The sequence below is a fragment of the Ylistrum balloti genome, unplaced genomic scaffold (genome assembly GCF_031769215.1).
Source record: "Ylistrum balloti isolate Yb309-2 unplaced genomic scaffold, AGI_CSIRO_Ybal_v1 Utg370542, whole genome shotgun sequence".
NCBI classification, from domain to species: Eukaryota; Metazoa; Mollusca; class Bivalvia; order Pectinida; family Pectinidae; genus Ylistrum; species Ylistrum balloti.
The window spans coordinates 27,548-45,012 of NW_026782344.1; the positions used below are offsets into that span (position 1 = coordinate 27,548).

Consider the following 17,465-nt stretch of genomic DNA (forward strand, 5'->3'; position numbering starts at 1 on the left):
ACTTAACAATATATCATCTTTCAAATAATATCCAAATGATCAGAATCGTTAGATATTGGAGACAACCATTAGACCGAGCCCAGCTTTCAACAAACTGTGATACCATATTGTAGATAAAGCGTGGACAAAGTCTCGCAAACTCTTTTTATGACGTCATCAATCTCCATTTCATTATCTTTCAAAAGACGATTTTTTTATCTCTAAATGAATCCACATCTGATCGCCATAGTGATATATATATGTATTTTTACATTTGTGCTAGAAAACCGCATGCACATGTAAAACTTATATGCACGTGTATGCCGTATAGAACGTTTGTATTAAAATAATTGAAAAGAATGATCATGTGTTTTTGTGCTTACTTTTCACTACTAATGCTTTCAGGTTGTTCTGTTACGCATGCGCTACTTGTCGTGCGGTTCACAGCTGCTATTGGCTTCATTCTATTATTATTTTTTTTTTTGTTTTGTTTTATTCATGAAAAAATGACACATCGAAAGAAGTCCAACTTTTTTTCGCCTTTACAAATATGAACCAACGAAGACGGGATCCATTAACATAATACAATCTTCATTCTCTTGACATTATTTTGCTAAAGTGAATTTTGAAATGTTTGAAGGTATGGAATAATCGTTTTAGATTGGTCAAGTAAAAACAAAGTCGATGTTGGTAAAAATGGAAAAATTAAAACAATGAAAAAATTAAAATTATTCATATCTAAAAACAATATTATTATGAATTTATAAAATATGGTTGCACACTATCCAAATCAAATGTAACGAACAACTCCCAAGAGAAATAACTTAAACACAATTCTCTTCAAAACAAATGTAGTAGTAATGGTTGAGTGATGCATGACACCATAATTATTATATATAGCTTTAACTACATTTTTGTATTACTATATATCCTTGCGTAAGAAAACACCTTTACTCTCACCCAGCAAACATATGTTGAAATTTCCAATGTGTAAGAATTGTTTTTAAAAATACACCTTATAACGTAATCATTAAAATTATATACTAACTAGGTCTGCCTTCAAAGTGTCTTCTCTTAGATCTCAATGAGACAGTGGTTATGGTCGAGAAAAAAGAAAGACTAGCATTTGAACAGTGCCATTATTTTGTGATGTATTACTTACATAAACAAGGTTATTTTTTACTGAAAATGTTCCGTGACATCAAAAGTTAGGATTTTGGTATCAAGTTTGTAATCTAGATTCGAATTCCATCCTACATCCTACAGTAAACTCTTTTTACAAGTTTATCACTGTTTTAGTAGAGTAAAAGAACCTCTAGGATACGACATTCGACATCCAGCCTCTGCAACTCCTCTGACATGGATCTACAAGTGAGTTAGGAACCTTGACCTTTCACAACTGTATATATTGACTGTGTTCAGTATCTGTAGCACTGCTATCTCACACCAATACATACGTACTCTTGAATATAAATGGAATAAGTCGCCAGACAAATGACATGACATAATTTCATAAAACAATATTATCCATATAACATATTGTGAAATAGTTAAGTCCAACGGTCCTTAAAACAATGACATGCATTTTAACGGTTTTTTTTAAACAACTCCTTTAGTATCGATGAGAGCTACTTCTCGTCCCTGAACAGTGTCCGAGTCAGACTGTACTTCTGGAATGGTGAACATACCTATCAGGATAACATTCTTTATTTGGATGGAAAAATACTATGGAAGTAACACTTTTTATGATAGTGAGAAGGGATAGTATGGAATGTAGTATTAAAATTAGAGCGGAAGTGACGATTTTTCTTGATTTAGGTACAACATGGAAGTATGCCACTTTCAGTTTAAAGTTATGAAATAACGATGCCGTCAACAATCCTTTATTTCATGTTTCCAACTTTTGCCAACTGTGACATTTTTTATCGGAATATCAATACAGCCATCGTCACCATTTTTGTTTCAGGATTAAATACGTTTATACAAATTCGTAGTGTCTGGCTCTCTCTATATAATATATAAATCGTAAATCATGAGCTCACGACTATGAAATTATTCTTCAATTAAGAACTAACAAATTATAGCATAAAACGTGACAGTGACCATATTAAAGTGTTGATCTATGATGTACTGACAAATGACTTAATCTATAGGTAAGACTAGATGGTCGCCATTTCCGATCCTCTATACATACACTAGACTTTTCAAATTGCATCGTTGAAAAACAATCATCACAGGCAGCATGGTCCAGACTTAACAAAGGAAGTACATGTGTATATATTTAAATCAATTATCTATCTAGGTTTAGACACGTCCTTTTAAGCACATAACTTAAGAGTTTTCGGAAATTATTGAGCTTGCGGCGAACCGAAACATATATACATGCACATGAACACGCATACAAGAGGCTCAAAGAAGTTTGAAGCCCTTCACCCTGGCATGCGGTTTTCTAAATATATATCACGCCACTGTGACAGAAGATTTTGTCACAATTAGATCTCGTAATTTTGAAATGGAGTCACGTTTAATTTTAATACACAAGACAACCCTTCCTTCCTTCTTTCTCGGCCAATATCACGACATTGTGTCATTTGGAGTATTTTTTATATATATATTTGATCCACGTGATCATGAAAATTGGGTCAAGATTATTTATTTGAACATACTTGATACTCCTTGAAATCAGTATTTTACGGGAAAAATATAACCATAATGTGTTTAGACGACTATATTACATTTGACCCTTGTGACCCTTGTGACCCTAAATTGGGTCAAAAGATCTAACATAATCTTTTACTCCTCTGGTCGGCGATTTATAATCAATCCTGCATTCAGAATGAATCTCCGACAGAAACTAGGTTTATATCTGATATAATAGCCATATATGTAGAGATATATCGATTAATCATGCTGATATTTCAATAAAAAATATTATTGAAGTAAGGGACCACTACAATGAGACTATCTATGATTTAAACCATGCCATACAAGAGTTTTAAGTCTAGCTCGTGTTTTCCACGCGATCGTCGCCAGGGATTTATTACCTGACCTACCACACCGTTACAAGGTGATTGTTACAAAATGCCAGCCGCCGTAACAAGACCCGTCCCTATCGCTGGAATACTAATCAACGACTAGGTCTGGTCAGGAATAAGGGGGAATTATTTAAACAAAGCAGATTAATCTGTAGCTTAATGTCGATATGACAAAAGGGATAAGTGGAGAACAGAGGTGGGAGGGGGAGGAGGGAAGAATGGTTGACAGAGTTATGATAAGAAGATGCCATAAAAGAGGGACGGATGGAGGGAAGGAAACAATGGCTGGAGAAAAGAGAGATACGGGCCTTAGATGAGGGAGGGACGGATGGAGGGAAAGAAACAATGGCTGGAGAAAAGAGATATACGGGCCTTAGATGAGGGAGGGACGGATGGAGAGAAGAAACAATGGCTGGAAAAAAGAGAGATACGGGCCTTAGATGAGGCAGGGAGGGAGGACTGGTGATTAGAGAATATTTTGACAAGACGGAAGGGGGTTAGAGGTTAAGACAGAGGTGGGCTACATGAGAATAAAACTGATATTAGTTGACGGCCTGAAAAAATAAATCCGTTACCTTTATAAAATCGTTTCATTTACGGCCAGTTTGAAGAAGAGTGGAGAAAGTCACAGGTATAGATGTCCTATAGAAAGATTTTTTGTCATCAAATATTTTACTCTGTCGGTGAAAATTTGACTTAACAACCATAACTATGGAGTGGTAAAGTTTTCAGTAATGGTGAGATTTGTAACGGGAAGTTGCACCCATAGTCATATGCTGATATACATGTATCAGGGAAGGTTATGGGTGGGGCAGGGTGTGTCAACCGAGATGGAGTGCAGATTTGACAAACTTCCCGAGCGCGATCGGCGCACGGATCGAGGTATAGGGACAACCCTACTTTGTATGTAAAATAATGTTAAGTGTTTTCTATTTGATAAGTTACACTTTTTTCACATTTTCCTGTGATGAATGTCGCTGAGCGGTGCTGACTGAATAAGTCTATTACTCATCGTCCTGTTTCGATATGGAATCACATACACACATGATGTGACAAAAATAGTTTATCATTGTTTTACTGGGAGCAGGCTATCGGGTGACACTCAGGAATTTAAACCCGCGCCCGAAATGAGAGACTCCAGCTTCGGTGCCTGTATATTGTTAGTGGACGCGAGGTGAGGCACTTTACTTATAACACTATGGGTTCCCTAGCCACGCTGTTCGTCTACCTGGCGCTTAACCCTTTTACCATTGTTACAGGTAAGTTAGATAGTTTTTTAAACTTCAGAACAATTTGAAAAAATCACTTACTAATAATTCTTGATAGATTTATTAAATATTTCAGCAACTTTTATCTTAAAAGTATTTTTTCTTTGTTCCATCTCTTTAATCTATTGTATTTCACAATGTAGTCAACATCCAATCACTTTTCGCCTCAAATTAGTATTTCTTAAATTGTTGTATCTGTGAATTAGACCTATTTTGTGGTCTGTGTATTAGACCAATGTTGTACCTGTGTATTAGACCTGTGTTGTGTCTGTGTATTAAACCTGTGTTGTGTCTGTGTATTAGACCTCTGTTGAGTCTGTGTATTAGACCTCTGTTGTGTCTGTGTATTAGACCTGTGTTGTGTCTGTGTATTAGACCTATGTCGTGTCTGTGTATTAGTCCTATGTTGGTCTGTGTATTAGACCTGTGTTGTGTCTGAGTATTAGACCTGTGTTGTGTCTGTGTATTAGACCTCTGTTGAGTCTGTGTATTAGACCTCTGTTGTGTCTGTGTATTAGACCTGTGTTGTGTCTGTGTATTAGACCTATGTTGTGTCTGTGTATTAGTCCCATGTTGGTCTGTGTATTAGACCCGTGTTGTGTCTGAGTACTAGACCTATGTTGTCTGTGTATCAGACCCGTGTTGTGTCTGTGTATTAGACCTATGTTGTATGTGTGTATTAGACCTATGTTGTGTCTGTGTATTAGACCTGTGTTGTATGTGTGTATTAGACCTGTGTTGTGTCTGTGTATTAGACCTATGTTGTGTCTGTACATTAGACCTATGTTGTGTCTGTGTATTAGACCTATGTTGTGGTCTTGGTCTCTGTGTTAGACCTATGTTGTGTCTGTGTATTAGACCTATGTTGTGGTCTTGGTCTCTGTGTTAGACCCGTGTTGTGTCTGTGTATTAGACCTATGTTGTGGTCTTGGTCTCTGTGTGTTAGACCTATGTTGTCTGTGTATTAGACCTATGTTGTGGTCTTGGTCTCTGTGTTAGACCTGTGTTGTGTCTGTGTGTTAGACCTATGTTGTGGTCTTGGTCTCTGTGTTAGACCTATGTTGTGGTCTTGGTCTCTGTGTTAGACCTGTGTTGTGTCTGTGTGTTAGACCTGTGTTGTGTCTGTGTGTTAGACCTGTGTTGTGTCTGTGTGTTAGACCTGTGTTGTGTCTGTGTGTTAGACCTGTGTTGTGTCTGTGTGTTAGACCTATGTTTTGTCTAGGTAAGTTTTATAAAGTCCTTTTGTCCGTTCCCAGAATTAATGGCATAACCTAAGGTAATTCAGACAGGCGTTGTCATTCTAGGAACTAAGGTAGTGATTGAAATGTAAACAAACAGTGATGATTGTTTACACCAGTTTAAATGTTACTGCACAAACATTGGCGATATAAACGCACATGACAGCTAAAGTTTAACAATGATTAATTCTGCCCCCGTGTCTCCTCAAAAGTTTATAGATTTTTTTTTCAGAACATATAGATTTATATCATTCGTTTTTACGATATATACTTAAAAGTCTATCTAAATGTATCAATAATAATCATGCGTGCTTAATTCCATGTAGCTGAAGGTCGTTGAGCTCTTGCATTTTGATGCGAGTTATTGTATAATTTGAAGTGTTTGTCAAGCGGATGGGCTGGTCGGCCATTCGTATACGGGAAGTGATTACGGGGGAGTAAGGGTGTTATTTCTGTTCAAGTTTAGATGGAAGTGACGTGTGTTCTTTTAGTGTTGTTTCTATATATGTCACAAAAGGCAAATCGGGAGTAGGACACTTCAAATTATGATATACAAGTATATTGTAGCTACCTACACAGTTATCATATTACTGACCGAGAAAATGTCAGCAAATTTTTACACGAAAAAACAATGCTTTGTTAATTAGTTTTTGAATTGAAGACAACTGAACTTGTGTTATATAAAATTTCTTTCTATTTGGCGGTCAGTCCTTGTGGAAGAATTTCTTATTATATTTAATTTTGGCAGTTTTAAAATCAGCACGATAGATATCGGAGTTGACCGAAATCTTAAATTGTAACAGGTTTAAGCCGGTATATTTTTGTTACGAAAAAAAATATATTGTTGGGGGTGGGGATAGGGTTGTTTGTAGTCCGAGTCAGTTTGAGGCGAGATATTGTTGTTATAGCTAATGGAATCTCATTGAATACCATCCTTTGTTATAGTGGCATCTGGAACGTTTGAAAAAGCACTGGGGATGTCCAGCCTAGGTAAGGTATTATATAACACATGAAAAACAATAATATTTCACAATTTGCGACTCTGAAATGTTAATGCCAGTCAATCACTGAAATATCAAATGCACTGCCGGAGCAGGTTTCCATCGTATCCAGAGAATTAAGGTTACGTGTCCTGCCTAACGATAAAACCACGACAGCTCGGCCGGTCCGTTTCTCAGCTTCTTGAATAACACAAACCGTCAGAGGTAGGGGCGTCGAACCACGTGTATGAATGTCGGATCTTCAGTTTTGGAGCGGTGTTTCATTAAATTACGTGGGCGCTTTTCAATCTCTTAATATTTCTCTCATTGTCAGTATTTTGTGTAAAACGTTTCACTGATAGTCTCCCTTTCTTGCACAGTAGCTACATCGGAATTTTAAAAAAAGAAGATATACAAGCTGTATTCGCACTCATCTTAATTAACCTTGCGTGTTTTTTCTACAGACAATGCTTATTATTGAGGTGCCTTTATGGTTTAAATAAGTTATCCTCTGTCCCCTGTAAGTAAGGTTATTGGCACAAACGTAGGTATATTGTTCAGATGTCATCAAATGGGGGATTCATCTAGCACAAAACTATCTGTTATTTTTCAAACAGTTTGTTAGTATGCGGCGTACGTGCCAACCCTACACGCTATCACAGAAACAATGTAACCAACATCATTCTAGACCAGTGCATTCACAGAATCACGAGTTGCTTTTGCCTGAAATGATTATTGGCCTGTATGACCGTGTTTCCTTCTAAATATCGATTACAGTTTGTGATTTGTGTCGTCCCACCTGATTACATGACTTAGGAGACGACATATGTACCATCAGCATATTTCTGCATTGTCTTACCATCACCGCGTATTACAAGTTTAATCTTAACACTCCTTTAAACATTTAAAATTATGTCACTAGCCGGTAGTGTTCTCAATTCATCAATGATTAACATGCCCAGTCCTGGTGCATTATTATTTAAATTACTTTGCAGCGTGCCAATTGTTTGTACAATTTTAATACACTGTTCCTATCCGTATGTACGGGAGCCGTGTATTGACAGAGTTTATTAAATGGCCCTCGTGCGAATATTTTTCCCGATTGACTAGGGGTATGATTCAGGTGTATGCGTCTTCTACCTTAAGCTACCATAGCATGTACAAGGTAATAATATTCTGCTCGAAGCACGAAGTGTTACAATAAATGCAGGTAATTGGTGGTGGTTTCGTAAGGATCTCCAGATTGGACGACATTGAAAACAACCCGATTATGCAGCGCTCAGAAAGATATTCCTGGGCTAAGCACGAGGTATTGCCATGGCGATTTCATAAATGTCTTCTGAACAGTGAGCAGACGACATTAAAAAACTGCTCCCCTTTCCCTTTTTACCTTTAGCACTTGTAACTTCATTTCATCACAACTAAACAGTATTCCTGGCATTATTCGTGGCATATTTTATCTTAATTCGTAATGAATGCGAATATGCAAACTTAAAAGGATATTTTAACCTTAACGGGAGTATCTGAACTAAGTTTCATATTTGACGTGGAGAGGTCACACAGAACACTAATTCTAAGCCTGTATGGCGATGTTTATCTTGTCAATTTCCTTTCCTTCCTTCAGAAATTTGCCAGAACCACACCGTTTTGAACGACAAATGGCGGGAAATAGGAAGCAAGAGTGGAGACAACTGTGATTCAGACCTTCAGGAAGGCTGGTACAGACTGATGACGACAGATGGACACTCTGCCTCACTTCCTACAACTTGCATAAAAGTAAAGAAATTCATAGTTATCCATATTGTGTGATTTTACCTAATTGATATCCTAACCAAAATTAATGGGTTTCATAATACAGTCTCTTCCTTAAAGTGAAAGCCGTCCGCCCATCCGGATGTTGATTAGGGGTGTATCATAATAACAGTCCAAGTGTCAGTGATTATTTCAAATCAATACTCTCCATTGCATGTTCGGTCTTTATATCCGGCGAGATTTGTTATTTTTTTCTTGAAGTCAGTAACTTTTGATTTGTAACAGAATCACGTGTGTGGACTGGAAGTGGCCATGTGGCTGAATCTACTCGGAGAAGATTTGCCACAGCCTGGTCAGACTGTTCCCGGGTCTGTGTGTGGCTCTTACCCCGTGTTAGGTATGTGGCAGTGCTGCGTCGTCAAGGAAACTGCATTCGTTCACAACTGTGGCAACTACTTCGTGTATTGGCTTCGCTCCACTGACAGATGCAGTGTGGGATACTGTGGTGAAGGTACATCAATTCAAAATACTTCCATTTAATATTGGATGTATCATCCAATTTCTTCCTGTTTTACTGTCATGGTGTCGTTACTTACACTTGAGCTTAAATCAAGGAATGACTAAGCTCATTGTTTTAATATATCTAAATGTACATATAATTGAAATAGATATAATGATTAATACACATAATGAGGTTTGCGCTATTAATAGAAACTAAAACATGCCCATTGTCAAGATCGAAACCAACACATTTCAATTGTCGAGATCGAAGCCAGCAAATTTCTATCGTCGAGATCGAAACCAACACATTTCTATTGTCGAGATCGAAACCAGCAAATTTCTATTGTCGAGATAGAATGAAACACTTTCCTTTACAATTCTATTGTTGAGATAGAAATGAATGATTTTTTCTTTGTCGAGATAGAAAGAAACACTTTCCTTTACAATTCAATTGTCGAGATCGAAACCAACATATTGATACTGTTGAAATAGTATATATTTTATGAAAGTGGTAATATCTTCCATTATATTTGATAGGACCTAGAAGTGACATATCTCCCCACACTGTGAAGACTGGAGAGCCAGTTTCTGAAGCAAGCGAAAGATTCAGGAGACGACCACGAACATATGGGAAATTAGCCAGCAACCGAAACCTTGATATAGACGACAGAGCAATCAGGGATGTCTCCACTCCAGGTAATAACATATCTAACAATCATTGTGTTGCCTCGCAACCACACAATCACATTTATTCCATATGGTAGAGAAATTTTGTGGTGACCTCCACTCCTCGTTTGTTCGTCGTCTGATACATATTCGCTCGCCTTTGTTTTTACTTTTGATACAATGCTGTCTTGCCTCGTTTCCTGTGTTTTGTTTGTATCTGTTTTGATCGTTATGTCAGTTTCATACAATGTTCGCTCGCCTTTGTTTTGTTTTAAGATAAAGTGTTTTCTGCTGTTACGATTTTTAAAGTATTGTTAAATCTATCATTTTTTGTCCTTTTTTTTATTTGCTTCTGTCAAAGCTGTATGATACTTTGCAATCTATTTTTTGTCGCTTCTGAATGTAATTCTAAATTTGTAATGCAAGACACAATTCACTTGTTTGTCTTTTATACAATCTTTGATAGATTCAACATTCATTCTATCATATATGGTACTCGGTATAGAAAATGATTCTTTTGTAATAGACAAGGTACATCATAGGTAAAATAGCACTTAAGGGGTTCTTATTTTCTCAGCTTTATTAAATTTCTCAGACGCATATTAATCTCTAATACTTTGTACATTCAACAACTAAATAGTGTCTTAGACAATGAGAGATATTTCCAATATTTTTATATATCTCTCTTAGGTTTAGAAACTTTTTCAGGTTTAAAATTCCTCGATTCTCTAGGTATATTTCAGCAGCGTTGTCTTTAGTTTTCTGTGCCTCGTTTCCAATCGGTATATTTTGATACATTGTTGCTCGTCGTTTTCCGTGTTTTGTGGGGTTTCAGTCTGTTTTTTATCATCATTATGTTATTTTCATCAAATATTTAGCCCATATCTTTGTGTCTTCGATACGGTTTTCCATTCAATCAAATATTGACATTTAAAAATACCGAGGTTCACACCTATATCATTACACATTTTAGATGACACGCCCTGTCCTGATGGTCAACAGAGATGTTCAGACGGTACATGTGTAGCTTCCACTCACCTCTGCCTTCAAGGTCTGTACTCGACTACATGGTTATCTGTGATTCATCGATATCAGGGCCACTCTACTATTATTTCGTCTTCAATTTGTTATATGTAAATATGAAAAGGTGTAATTTATGACACTTGTTTGGTTTGCATATATTTCAAGCAAGAACGGTGAGGTTGTCCGCAGATGGACATGTAGAATTATAATATGTATGATGAAGCACGACTCAAAGTATTTTCTCAGAAGCAAAACGTTTTACATGTAGATTGGTTATATAGATATGTGTATGGAATCGTCAATATTTATATTCCACAGGGGATTCTTCGTCAGTTTCGCCACCGTCGACTACCTCTGTGAACCGGGCTCCGATCACACTTTACTTCTCGGTGTTGCGTGATAGAACGAGAGCGCCAGTCAGCTTTACATCCGGGCAACTCGTCTCATCTGCGCACACAAATGAGGAAAGAAATGCCATGGGCAGACTTGATAGTGCGTCATTGTCAAAAGAAGAAGAAACAAAACGAATGCATTTAGATATAACACCTTCAACTGCAAGACAAATGCTTGCAACCACCACTAATTTATCTATAGGTGGAAATTTATCGTCTGACAGAGATCACTCCCCTGCAGAGTACCCAAATAGTGTTTATTCATCAACAACCACAACAACATCATATAGTGGACGACAAATGTCAATGGTCGTTTCGGACTTGAACGTTCACCAACAATCATCTCAGGATTCTTTAGCGTCTAAACCAATCGGTGTTTTCACTACCAAAACCATTGGTGGTGCATCTGATCTTGTTACTGAGAGCGGTGATGTTGGATCAGATACACTAATTGAATCACCAACAAAAACGGAAAAGGTTGAAACGTGGAGACACCATGCCAGTCTACATGAGGAGTCTTGTAGCTCATGTCTTCTGCCTTCAGTTGCGTCATCACAACTAATGACGAAAGCCACCATTACAAATACCTTATCCAGTATCACTTCTTTTGATCTTTCAACCGAAAAAAGCATTTTGACCAGGGCAGTAACAAAAGAACATGGTTCGGCCATTGCTCCAAATATTTCTTCTTCTATCCTCAATCCACACACGGTCGCTTCAAGTATCGTAGACCATCCAATATCTTCTACTCTTTCGCGCAGGTTTTCCCCGTCTTCAATACAGGCGTCATTTTCTACCTACGTACACATACATTCTGTTGCTTCAAAACAGGTTCTCTCTTCCATTGATTTACAGAATACGCCATCTCCTGATACTAAGTCATATCACACATCCTATTCGCCTGCTTCATATCATGCACCATATTCAACTGCTTCATATAACATTATTTCCTCAAAACGTCTGACCATATCAAGTGTTTCATCAGATCGTCTCAATACATCACCATCAGTAACTACTATCGTAATTCCGTCCGAGAAGACCACACTGACAACATCGCATTCGCCTGACACGACTGATGTTCAGTGTACTAAATGCATCCAAGTGGTCTTTAACATTCAAGTTGTTATCAACGATAAACAGGTACGTTTGCGCTAAGTAAAATTTAGTCATAGAAACTCAGTCTTCCCACCCATACAGTGAAAGTTGGAGTAAAATTTTCGGAGAGTGTTCACACCAATGATTTCTTTCATACAAAACATTGGTATTTGTCTAACTGACAAACTACAAGTTCTGGTGTTTGTATGAACGCATGGCCAATAAAACTATACTACCTATTTAAAGCACCAGAATTGAATTTCGCAAATTTTGTTAGTAGTCCCGTAATGAAATTCCAGTCATTAAAGAACGCTAAGTAAGGGGAGCAACCCTGAAATAAATCATGGTACAGACAGAGTTAACCAATTCAGAATATCAGGTAAATCTCGTTACATTGTACCTAGTGTTACTTTGCAAACGATTTTGTCCATGTATTGACTTGTACTTTTCAGGCTGAACGAGATTTTAAGGCATCCGTCCAAACAGCATTTTCAAAAATGCTCACAAAATTTTATGATCGACGGCTTAAACGAGGCATAAATATGACACAGCACCATAGAAACAACACACACTTCCAGCCTACCGATATCTTCTTACGTAATACCACGTTACACGAAAACAACGTTGTGATGTTAGTGGAAGCCAAACACCCGTCTGGTAATGTGTTTTCCAAATTACTTAATTTCATTTAATCAGCCAATTTGAGAAAATTTGATCGAGAGAAATCCGTTCATCCTGACAGTATTTCATTGCCAACTAAACTATTGCTGTTTTGCAACATCAGTTTGCTGTTTCCAACTGAAATTCCCTTATTTAAACCAGAGGTTTGTTAAGAATGTTTAGTTCTATCACCTGATTTTCTTCTACATGCTTATTATAGGCGATTATGTACCCAACCAATACCTCGAGTCCCTGCTTCAGAAAAGTGAGGTTCGTCAATTCTTGGAACAAGATGTAAGTTTAACACACGCCCTCATCCTTACATAACTTTCCCTAGTGGGGTTTAGCTACCTTGTTGCTGATTCCAGTCCACTGTATCAAGATATATAACTGCCAATTTGTACAACACTATTTGAAGCATTGTTTTTTTTAAGATATTCTCAATTCTAATTGGTGATTCTTAAGCAACACGTTATTTCCATTTGAGATTTACTCTGGATTTTCCTGCATCGCCTCCTCAGTTTTAAGGATTTAGGCCCTTTATATCACTGTAGGGTCCTAGAAGACCGGAAGAGCTATATGATAGATTATTTGGCTCTGTCTATTATATGTATTAAAATGTGTTATTCACTCGTGTGTCTTTCGTACGATTTCCGCATTGATATATCAACCATGATTTTGCTTTCCCAGTTTGAAGGACAATGAAGTTATATTCGTTTTACTGGTGTACTATCAAATTTAGGGAGCTTACCAAGATTTACAAATTGTGCGGAAAGAGGTTTATACATTGAAGAAATTAGCCTAAAGTACAATGGGTACCTATCTATGTACGTAATATGCAATGCAGTACAACTTCTTTTGGTCATAATACAAAAGACACACCAATGAATATCGCCTTGGTAGGATTCTAGGATTCTGAAAGAAAGTTACCATAAATTTTACCATTTGTATACTTCATATAGCTTGGTGTGTATGGGGCAACTTTAGTGGAGTTCTCTGTACCCTTTAGTCCAACAGAAATACCACACCCTTCGGAGAATGGCAGAACTCCATCAATTTTCGCCCAACATTTCGGCATCTTCCTCGCATTGATTATTCTGTCGAGCTTCGTGGCTTTTGCTGCAGTGATCGCCATAGTTTACCTCCGAAACAAGGCTAGAACGGGAATGTGGTACTGTCCATCTGGGACGCGCTACGCTAAACAGGTACGCCTTTGTATCAATGTCTTTTTCTGATCGGGTCCGCAGTGGTGAGATGAGGCAAATGTTGGATGTTGTTTTATCCATTATTTTGGATCTACTGTGTCTGGCTCTTAAGTTTGTACTGAAAGATATTGTTTTCTTTGTATAAATTTTTGGTGTCCATCAACAAATATGGAAATTCCATCATTTATTCATTTGACCAAGGATACATCTAGTGTTTTCATCATTCTGATAATCTACTTTCAATTAACTGGCAACATTCTAAAATTTAGATCTGCAAAAAAATTTGATTTTCAATAATTCTTTTTGACTTTTTCCCGAAGATGTAATCATCCATGAATATATTATTGGTTGTGTAAAGATGACTGTTACGTTTACATATTGTATATTCTGTACATTTTGAAGTATATGTCTCTCGGTATGTTTCTTTACAGCTGGAGCGAACCTTACTGACAAAAACTACGAGCTGGCGGATTGGCCAGGTGACCAATCCTATTCCGGATGTCGACATACTTCGAGGCGAGGGTCCGATGACCGAGACCACCGTAGAGGAGGCAGGTAGCCGCCGTACTTCATGTACTGGAGAGAGGACAAGCATAATGGACAGTAGCCCAGAGGTGGACACGTGGGTAATCCCTCTCGAAGAGGCGAGGGATGACGGACTCGTGGACGCGGAATATGATACGCGTCTGTAACTGTCATATCTAGGAATACTCCGTTACATACATATCGTCCAACCTAATGCATTAATCACAGATTTAATATAAAGGGGAGTATACTCTCCAAAATATTTATACTAAATTAAGTCATATTATTTTTGATGTTTACTTTAATCAAACACATGTTTACGTGGATGTCAATTCAAAGCATTCCTTTTTCCCGTACTGTTATTTATTTTCTTATATTCCTACGTACACAGAAAGAAAAAAGTGCATCGTTACATTGATCATTCCCGGTGTGAATTATGTTTTTAAAAAATAGGCTGTAACCTATGGAATTAAGTATCAGAATGCAGGAAAAAATATTGAAATAATGCTATTTCACAGATCTAGGTATACTTAACCGGATTTAGACGTGCTTAATTAAAACAAACTTAGATGATTGATGCATGGATGAACACAGCCCTAAAGTAGTTATTTACAGTGTTTCCATCATTATAGTAACTGACCATTTGTCAGGGAGGTAGTTTACGAAAAAGACCAGAATTACACATGGACAGGTATGCATATATACAGGTATGACCACCTGTACAGGTTCTAATAAACCCCATAGAAGTCTCCGTACCGACTTCTATTGACAACAAATTAACTCGCTCGAGACCATTAGTTTAATACACTTGAAGATAACTTTGGTATATTTCCAATAGTTTGTGATTACTTATTTTCGTAAATCTTTGAGCTATCATATCAATGTTTTGAACATCATTTATGTAAACATCGCAATTGCCATATTTCCACTACAGTTACAATATGTACCAAAGAAATTATGTCACAGCATTCCTTTGTTGAAGATACGGACAACACCTACTTTTGATGTCGGGTTTTGCTTGTTAAAGAAAGGGAATTTTATTATCAAGAAATGTCTTCCTATAAATGCTTTACAACTTGATTCTCCGAGAACAAAAATTGTTTAAGTGCCAGGCGTATGACAGAAACAGTAGAAGAATCTTTTCAAATTATAGATCACAACCTTCCATGTGAATTAAACCCTCTAATTATATATTCCTAATATTTATATTGTATATCACATATTTCAACTCAATCAACATATTAATCTATGGGTAAGAATTTTTATATTAAAAATGTATGTTGTAGATGCTGACAAACTAGGTAATATATATTGTATAACCTTGTATTAATTTAAAACAAAATATGTTGTTCATTGTATCTAACTAGTGTCATTGGTTGTGTTATTTAAAGTATTGCCTTTTTCAGAAAGAACATTCTAGTTACACGAATGTTGAGTTGTATGTTCTTGTAGTACTGTCATCGTAAGACAGGTGAACTACATTGTAACACTATTGTGACGTCATACATAAGTCATGTCATTATGGCGTCATATGCTTGTCACGTCAGTGAAAAACTTGCCAAGTAGAAATAGACATGTCTTCTAGGGAATGTTAATCCAGTTTTCGCTCATTTTTTCCAGAAAAGTTATTTGATAAATATAATCTTAAAATCCATGTTTCCGTGTTTTATTGTGGAATTTACTAAACTAGTTCAATGATTTGATGTGTCATTCGCCTATATGCATATCTAACTCGGACTGAACTCGTTTGATAAATCCATTATTACCCTAGTGTAATATTCTCTCTATAAACATATAATCCAGTGGCATCGTGGATCTCCAACACCCATTCCCACATTACCACTGCTGCTAAACCAATTTTTGTGAAGTTAAGAAATCACTACCAGTGGCGTAGCAAAACATTTTTAAGAGTGTATGCTTTCAAGAGAGGATCCAAGGGCGAAGCCCCGGTTAAGGGGGTCTAGGGCCGCAGTAAGGTTAAAAAAGTAGTGCAAATGTATCTCAATGGAATTCGAGTGTATGTTTCAGCATGCAAGCATACATTATTGCTACGCCTCTGACTACAATGTGTGTTATGCTCGTTTCCTATAATGGTTACTGGGTAAATTATGACATTTGTAAAATGTCGATAAGAACCTTCCTGTTTGTACCGTTTGATTTGTGTTTCATCATTCCAAATGTATAAGACAAGAATTGATGATTTAATGTTACTTCCACAAAAAGATGCGTTTTACTGCAAAAATACGAGTTAACATGTATGTGTACTCATTAACCTTTTGTACAGCAATTTTGTTGAAAAATAAAAAGTGAGAAGTTTTTACACACTTTGTCAGTTGTTTGTTAACAAAATTGTAAACATTTAAAAAATCTAATTATCGATTATACAATATAGATAAATATCAGTTTCATGAGAGTGTTAAAGTACCACATGCATTATTTCAACCAATACAGAGACACTTTTCGGTTTGGTTCTCTCCGAAAAACGTAACGATACATACAGGTGTTCACCTAACCTCTTAACAACATGAAGATAGTACTGACATTTCGGCAAAAAATAATTCAAACTCAAGATCTCTTAAACTGGAGTAAAATGTAAACAGTAGAATTATTCAGAAAAAGAACAAAAATATTAAGACCGAATGTATAGTAAGGTTATAACTTGAGTCTTCGGTTTCATCGAGGACACCGGGTACCCATCACACCAAATTTATAACAACACATGCGCAACCACTAGACATACTATCGAACAGCGGGCACATCTTACTTAATATCGCACGAGGTAATAGCACAAGAGGTCCAATGGGCATGAATTGCACACTCGGTAATCAATGTTCAACTGAAGTTATTTTAAACTTCAATTCGACCCCCGTGATCCTGAATAAACTTTGTCAGGAGTTATATACAGGAACATATCACCCAAATGACATGCTTCTGGACCTTTTGGTCAGTCAGAAGATGTTGAGTCAAGGTTCTTACAAATTGGAACCCTGCAAGCTTGAATACAGGTCAAGGTAATTTCCTTTCGAAAAATTTTGTCGGGCTTTATCCTAGAAATATATCGACCATGTTTGTTCGGTTTCTATTCAACCAGAAGTCATTTTAAGGTTTCAAAAGAATTGACCCCTTTGATCATTAATACGAGTCAT

General features: G+C 36.9%; 1 protein-coding gene across 1 annotated transcript; it reads left to right on the forward strand.

Moving 5' to 3' along the window:
* Positions 1–4,212: 4,212 nt before the first annotated feature.
* On the forward strand, positions 4,213–16,639 carry LOC132556056 (uncharacterized). The gene is made up of 11 exons (XM_060220448.1): positions 4,213–4,273; positions 6,466–6,510; positions 8,125–8,276; positions 8,538–8,763; positions 9,291–9,449; positions 10,393–10,470; positions 10,761–11,974; positions 12,382–12,586; positions 12,810–12,883; positions 13,552–13,794; positions 14,226–16,639. Exons 1-11 carry the CDS (start codon positions 4,213–4,215, stop codon positions 14,484–14,486), a joined length of 2,718 nt encoding a protein of 905 aa, XP_060076431.1. The 3' UTR covers positions 14,487–16,639.
* The last annotated feature ends 826 nt before the right edge of the window (positions 16,640–17,465 follow it).